The 8,115-nt window shown below is 40.2% G+C and overlaps 1 protein-coding gene across 1 annotated transcript; it reads right to left on the bottom strand.

Moving 5' to 3' along the window:
* Positions 1-4,565: 4,565 nt before the first annotated feature.
* On the bottom strand, positions 4,566-5,989 carry LOC120067416. Its single transcript, XM_039018983.1, has 2 exons — positions 5,897-5,989; positions 4,566-5,195 (listed from the first exon to the last, which is right to left on the bottom strand). Exons 1-2 carry the CDS (start codon positions 5,987-5,989, stop codon positions 4,566-4,568), a joined length of 723 nt encoding a protein of 240 aa, XP_038874911.1.
* Between the last annotated feature and the right edge of the window lie 2,126 nt (positions 5,990-8,115).

Genomic DNA, 8,115 nt, shown 5'->3' on the forward strand with positions numbered 1-8,115 from the left:
TCATCTGTAGCATCATCGGCTTGATTTCGAATTGGCTTCCATTAAGGGCAGGCTTCATGATTCGTGGAGAGAAATCATATAGGTTTGGCGATGCATAGTCCCTAACGGGTCTATTGCGATCGTTAGCCAGAAGGATTGGATTCGCCATGACGTTGTTTTCGTTTGGTGCTCCGTTTCGAGGCTGCTTCGCCATCTCTTCTTTATCTGACTGTTGTTATTGGCGGTCTCTTAATCTCCGTCTAAACGTCCTCTCAATCTTCGAGTTGTAATTCGCCAGAGATTGAGAGTCTGCAAAGAATTCAGAAAAATTACCGTTAGCACACTATTTTGCCGAAGGACCCGACAATGGTGCCAAAAACTTGATGCGTTATTTTATGATGTGAAATGATGGATGAAATGTGGTGATGGAATTTCGTTGAGCACTCAAGTTTTTTCAGTGGAATCCAAGTGTAAACCCCACTGAGTTTCCTGGTAAGTCCAGAGTCGAACTCAGGGACTTGTGAAAATAGGTTGCGGTGATAATTTTTAGAAAACTTTTTGATAACTGGTAACTCAAATAGTTGTTTGATTTTGTTGAATGCAGTAATGGAAAAATAAACAAATGCGGCAGATTTGAGGAAAGTGTGATTGTGTGATAGATGCACTGAGTATGCGGATGAATGGGTTGAGAAGGTCTTTAGCTAGGGTTACCTGGGAATGCGTCAGACTATGCAATCATGCTACACTCATGCACTGCAACTCATTTTCCAATGCAAATGCGGTGCTCCTAAGTCTAGGACGCATGTGTTGAATGCAAAAGTGTCCATAGAGCTTATTCCTAAGTCTTTACTCTTTTCCTTTGCAAAGATACAAGATGAACAAAGGCAAGGTGACCACACACAATCATATCTTATCTCTAGGATGCATGCGATGTGTTAATAGCAAACAGTTCTTTTTCCTAAGCTTTTATCTCTCAATTATGTGTTCTCATCTGACTCTCTCGAGCCTAGATTCTAACCTGACTTTCCCAAGCCTAGATCCTATCCTTAGACTACCCTCCCGAGTATCTCTAATGGACGAATAGAACATACATAAAACAAGATAATTGCATAGAATGAAGATCCTCAGTTGTGCTAACTAATTGCCTCTCAACCCATTCAACAGATTTAGCTACTCATGCGTGATAAACAGAGAGTGAACGATATAGAGAAGTAAATTCCATTTCTATAAATGAGTTTGAATACAAAATGGCCATGGAAGATAAAGGTAGAGAGCCTAGTAGCAATCCCTCGCTGACCGAGGCTTTTACACTGGCAATCTTTATTCGTTCAAAAGATATTCTTGCTTCCGCAGAAGCTGGCCCTCTCTCTGATCTTGAAGCTTTCGGCGCTCTCCCAAGCTTACCGAAACAATCTGTCGGCACAACCTCCTTCTCTCGCGTCCGTCTTTAAATAAAAAAAAATCTAAGAACAAGGCTAAACTATCTAAGGAAAAATTCTCTAACTATTCGAACTGCTGAACTGGTGAATAGGTGAATTCATTAACTGGTGAAACCCCTTTTCGGAAGGATGCCTTTGGTATTTATAGAGCTTCAGGGTGAAGGCGACTTCTCTCTTATGATTGCTCAAATGGGATGGCTTTAATTTCCTAACTGATATGCTGAATATTTGTCACCGAAAAGCTGAATGTACTTGTTATCTTTAGCGGCTGTCAGCTTAACTCAGATTCGACCGTCATCAGCTTTCTATCCCATCGTGATTAATTATGCCTTTCATCCAAATGCGCCCACCAAGTTGCGCCGTCTCTATGCGACAATCCTTCTTGAGCATATGTTTGCGAACATAAATCACAACTAAGCCTTGCAGTAATGCTGCGCTCGACCAATGATTTGCTGTGATTGCTTTTTTCGCCTTGTGTCAACGCATATTCTACATAAAAATACAAAAATTAACTGTTTCTATGCGAAGAACGCATGCGACCGCACTGTTGTAATCTTAATGCTTTTGGACGCAATTTAACATATTTAACAATGCAAGCCAACATTGTTTAAGAACTTAGCACTATGATAACGTGTATTTTGTTATCAAAAACATAGAATCATATCCTATCTTTAGGGTGCATCCAATACATTAATAGCAAATAGAACTTATTCCTAAGCTTCTATCTCTTGATTATGCATTTCTATCTAACTCTCCCGAGCCTAGATTCTAATATGACTTTTCCAAGCCTAGATTCTATTCTTAGACTACCCTCCAAAGTATCTTTAATGGACGGATGACGCTTACATAATACAAGATGACCACATAATATAAAGAACCCAGGTTATGCTAATTAAGTGCTTCTTAACCCATTTGACAGATTTAGCTACTCATGCGTAATGTACAGAGATTGGACAGATATAAAGATGCAATTTCCATTTTATAAATAGGTTCAGAGTACAAGATGACAATGGAAAATAAGGGTAGAGAGCCTGGTAGCAATATCTTGCTTCCCAAGGCTTTTACACTACGTTATCTCTATTCTGCCCAAAAGATGTTCTTGCTTCCACAAGAGTTGGCCCTCTCTCTGGTTTCAACGCTTCCCAGGACTCTTCAGAGTTCATCGGGACGATCTCTCGATGTAATCTCCCTTCACTCGCTTCCGCCTTATAAATATGTAAAATCTAAGTATATGGTAAAGAAGAACTCTATGTTTGAGGAGCAAAATTGAACTATCCGAACTCCTTCAACGAAGGTGACATTCGGTATTTAAGAGCTTCAGGGTGAAGAACTTTCTCTCTCGAATGATTGCACTGATGAGATGTCGTTAATTCTCTATCTGATGCGCTGAATATTTGTCACCGAAAAGTTGAGTGTACTTGCTTCAGTATGTCGTTAACGACTTATCAACTTAATTTGGAATCGACCGTCATCAGCTTTCTGTCCCATCGTGATTTATTAAGCTTTCACCCAGATGTGCCCACCTTGATGCGCTGGCTCTATACGACCACTTTCTTGAGCAGATTTTTGCGAGCGCAAATGATGGCATAGCCTTACGATCGAAATGTCTTAATGTGCTCGGACGTTAATTTCTTCGGATCACATTTTCACCTTGCGTCAATGCATTTTCCTACATAAAATACATAAGTTAGTTGTTTTAATGTGGTGGATGCATGCGACCACAATGTTGTAAACTTAACGCTTTTGGACGCAATATTATATATTTTTACCGCCACAATCCTTCATTGTTTTATAACTTTGCGTTATAATAATGTGCATTTCTGCCCGTTATCACACCCCCAAATTTAAAACAATGCTTGTCTTCAAGCATAAGCTAAAGATTTTCTTTAGAAAGTCGACCGCCTTCTTCTTTCCTAGATTTCTCAAGGTTGCTTTATTCAAATCCTATATACCAAAATCTCCTTAATGCTTATCCCGGTCTCTTCTTAAAATATTTCTAAAATTTAGGAACCGCAAGTTTAACCTTCAAAAAAACTTTATTAGTTTCCAGGGCATCGCATGATTTATTTCATAAAAAAACTTTTCCAACTGGGGTGTTTTCAAATGATTTTTATCCTTGCATATTTTAGACATATATTTTTTTTCTATGACCTTGTGCTGATATGAATGCCTAGCCTTTGTTTTGGCTTGCCCCCATGTGTGTCATGCGGACATCCAACTACGAGCAAGATACTCTTTCTCAGTCTAAACTCATGCCCATTTTGCAGCGGAGTTGTGATCATTTTATTTATGCGTTGATCACGATTCCTACCTTCATTTTGGCTTGCCCCCACATGTGTCATGCAGACATCCAACTACGAGTAAGATCTGATTGCAACGTTATGATTTTTTTTAAAGAGCCTAAAAATAGCAAGGTTGAAAATGAATACTGCACCCCCAAATTTAAACATAGCAATGTCCTCATTGCTGGATGATTGAAAGAAATCATGCGATGCTCTTAGGAAGTTTCGTAAAAAGTCAGTTTGAAAGAAAGCTGACAGACCACTAACTTCTTAGAAATATTTCATGAGATGACTGTCCTAAAATTAAGTTGATTATAGTATATACAAAAAACTAAAGGCATGTGTTTCATCATTGAAATCATAATTGGCAAAGAGAAATAATGCAGTGACTTACTAAAGTAATCAATGTTAAATGATTGTGCCAACTAAAGAGGATGCGATGATAAAATTATCAAAGTGAAAATGATATGCGATAGAGCGAAATTTGGAATAAAAAGTCAAGGAAAGATATAACCCCCAAATTTGCTTTGTCGCCCGCATTGTGTGTGAACGCATCCTTCTTTGCGGCAAACTGCTTTTCTTCAATTGCGGTGGTGGAATAAAGTAGTAGCATCTTCTGTGTAGCGCCTCCGCAATCGTTCACCACGATCATTGCAAAGAAAACATTGAGAGGGTCAAATAATAAAAAAAACAAAGTTCACAAAAAAAATTTCTCTTTTTTTTTTAAAGACAAATAAACGATAATCTAAATAAAAGAAGAGTAGTGAGAATTTATTAATCATTGATAAGAAAAGGATATTCCAAAAGACTTGCGCTCCTAACAATTTTATGTCGCATGCCAACGTAGAGGCCACTCGATTTTTCTTCATTCAAGATTTCTCAGGTCTACAGAGTTTTTCGGATGAAAATCACCTCCGCAATATATCTTGACTCTTTTCACGTTAACCTTGAATGTGTGGGTCCTTTCCTCATTAATCAGTTCGACTGCACCATGTGGGAATACTTCTTTGATTATAAGGGGACCAGACCAGCGTGACTTTAACTTGCCGGGAAAGAGCCGTAGCTCCGAATTGAAAAGTAAGAACATTTGTCCGACATTGAGATTCTTCTCGCATAGTTGTTTGTCATGCCACCGATTTGCTCGCTCTTTGAAAATTTTGGCATTCTCATAAGCTTGCGTTCTCCATTCATCAATCTCAACCAACTGAAGCGTTCTTACTTCCCCTGCAGTGTTTAAGTCGAAGTTTAGCTTTTTCACCACCCACAGTGCTTTGTGCTTCAGCTTAAGTGGTAGATGATATGCCTTACCAAACACTCGTGCATAAAGGGATGCTATAGGTGTCTTATAGGCGGTCATGTATGCCCACAATTCATCGTCCAGCTTTGTTGCCCAATATTTTCGTGAAGACTTTACCACCTTCTCTAATATCATCTTGATTTCCCGGTTGGACACTTTAGCTTGACCATTTGTTTGTGGATGGTATGCGGTGGCCGCCTTATGGAGGATACTATATTTGAGCAGCAAGTTGTTGACTATGTGATTAACAAAGTAGGAGCCTTCATCACTTATTATGGCACGTGGAGTGCCAAAACGAGTGAAATTATTTTTCTTTAGGAACTTGGAGACTACTGCCACATCGCTTGCGGCATATGCTACCGCTTCTACCCATTTGGAAAGTAGTCGATGGCTAACAAAATATATTTGTGACCATTCGATGGTGGAAATGGTCCTATGAAATCAATGTCCCAGACGTCAAACAATTCCAATTCTAAAATGATGTTCATAGGCATCGCATGCTTCCATGAAATATTATCCGTGTGTTGGCACCGGTCACACTTCATCGCGTTGTCCCTTGCATCCTTGAATAATGTTAGCTAATAATACCCACTTTGTAATACTTTCACTGCTGTGCATTGGCCTCCAAAGTGCCCTCCATATGGCGAATCATGATATTGTGATATTATGCGTTGGTGAGCAGCATCTGGCATGCACAGGCACAAAATCTGGTCTGACCCCCTTTTATACAAATTTGGCTCATCTCAATAATATGATCTGCATTCTTGTCTGAGCTGCCTCTTTTGGTGGTCTGTATAATCTTCGGGAAATTGTTCGCAAACTAGAAAATTTACCACATCCGCGTACCATGGTAATTCTTCAATCTTAAATAGTTGCTAGTTTGGGAACATTGCGCTCACCTCTGACTGGTTGCGGTCAACTTCTGGATCTTCTAATCTGGATAAATGGTCCGCAACCTGGTTCTCCATCGCTTTGCGATCAATGATTCCCATATCGAGTTCCTGGAGGAGGAGAACCCATCTAATCAATCTCGGCTTCGCACCTTTCTTTGTCATCAAATATTTTATTATCGAGTGGCCAATGTTAATGAGTACTTTAGTTCCCAACAAATAAGCTCTGAATTTCTCCAACACAAAGATCACCGCAAGCAATTCTTTTTCTATGGTGGTGTAATTTGTTTGAATAGGGTTCAAGGTTTTACTCGTATATGCGATGGGATGTAGCATTGTTTTCTTCTTCTGCACCAGCACTGCTCTCATCGCATAACCGCTTGCATCGCACATTAATTCAAAGGGCTGTGTCCAGTTCGGTGCGATCAACACTGTGTGGTTGGTTGTTAATGCGTTCTTCAGTATTATGATGTTGCGGCATTGATCATCACAGTCAAACTTTCTTTCTGCCTCAAACAACGCACTCAGTGGTCGTGCAATCCTTGAAAATTCTTCGACCAAATGACTATAAAATTCAGCTTGTCCCATGAAGATCTTGACAACCTTTACATTCGCTGGAGGTGGAAGTTTTTCAATCGCCTCAATTTTTTCTTTGTCCACCTCCAACCCATCCTTGGAGACCTTGTGCCCAAGCACAATGCTTTCCTTCACCATGAAGTGGCATTTCTCCCAATTAAGCACGAGGTTCGTCTCTTCACATCTTTTCAATATCTTTTCCAGGTTGTTGAGATAGACTTCGTATGTTTGCCCATACACAGAGAAGTCGTCCATGAAAATTTCTACAGTCTTCGAGATATTCAGAAAAGATGGCCATCATACACCTTTGGAAAGTGCTCGGCACATTGCAAAGGCCGAATGGCATGCGTCGACACACAAATGTTTCATACGGGTAGGTGAATGTGGTTTTTTCTTGATCTTCAGGAGCAATCATGATCTGGTTATAGCCGACATATCTATCCAAGAAGCAGTAGAAATCATTTCCAGCTAGGCGATCTAGCATTTGATTGATAAAAGGCAAAGGGAAATGATCCTTCTTTGTTTCCGCATTTAATTTGCGGTAGTCTATGCAAATCCGCCATCGGTGACGGTTCTCATTGGTATCAGTTTGTTATTTGCATTAGGGACTACTCATCCCTCCTTTCTTTGGCACGCATTGCACGGGGATGACCCACTTGCTGTCGGATATTGGATAGATGATGCCTGCGTCTCACCACTTGATTATCTTCTTCTTTACGACCTCTTTCATCGCAGGGTTGAGTTTGCACTGATGTTCGATTGATCCTTTGTGATTCTCTTCGAGACGAATCCTATGCATGCAATATGTGGGGCTGATTCCTCTAATGTCTGTGAGTGTCCAACCAATTGCTTTTACATACTTTCTCAGTATGCTTAGTAACGCATTTTTTTAGTCTTCATTAAGTGCAGAGGAAATGATTACAGGTAGCTTTTCATTCTGCCCCATAAACGCATACTTCAGGTGGTTAGGAAGGGTCTTTAGCTCTATTGTTGGTGGGTGTTCCAAGGATGGTTTTGTTGTTTTTCTTTCTTCGTTCGTTGTCAGTTTGTCTTCTATGGATGCGATCATCTCATCATCTTTAGTTGTTTTTTCTGTGATCGCATTGCATGCTACAATGGATACGATCGCATCCTCATCTTCATTTTCATCTTCGGACTTTTCTTCTTCATTCAAACCCTGTTCATCGTCGAATTCATTGAGGTCTTCTTCATTAGGATATTTCATGGCTCGAATAATGTCAAACCTGAGCTTCTGCCCATTCACACTCAGTGTGATCTCTCCTTTGTACACATCAATCTAAGCATTACCGGTGGATAAAAATGATCGCCCTAGGATGATGAGCACATCCTTGTCTGCTTCGTAGTCCAGGATGATGAAGTCTGCCGGTAATATAAATTTGTCAATCGTAACTAGAACATCCTTTACCTTCCCCTCTGGATGCACAAGAGATCTATCCACTAATTGGAGAGTCACCGTCGTGGGCGCAAGCTGCCCCAAATTTAGATGCTTGAAAATTGACGAGGGCATCAAGTTAATGCTGGCCCCAAGATCGCAAAGCGCTTGACCGATGTATAACCCTCCAATAGAGCAGGGTATAATGAAACTTCTAGGGTCGCGCATTTTTGGTGGAATTATGGATTTTGAACCTTGC

The sequence above is a fragment of the Benincasa hispida genome, chromosome 12, assembly GCF_009727055.1.
Source record: "Benincasa hispida cultivar B227 chromosome 12, ASM972705v1, whole genome shotgun sequence".
Classification (NCBI taxonomy): Eukaryota; Viridiplantae; Streptophyta; class Magnoliopsida; order Cucurbitales; family Cucurbitaceae; genus Benincasa; species Benincasa hispida.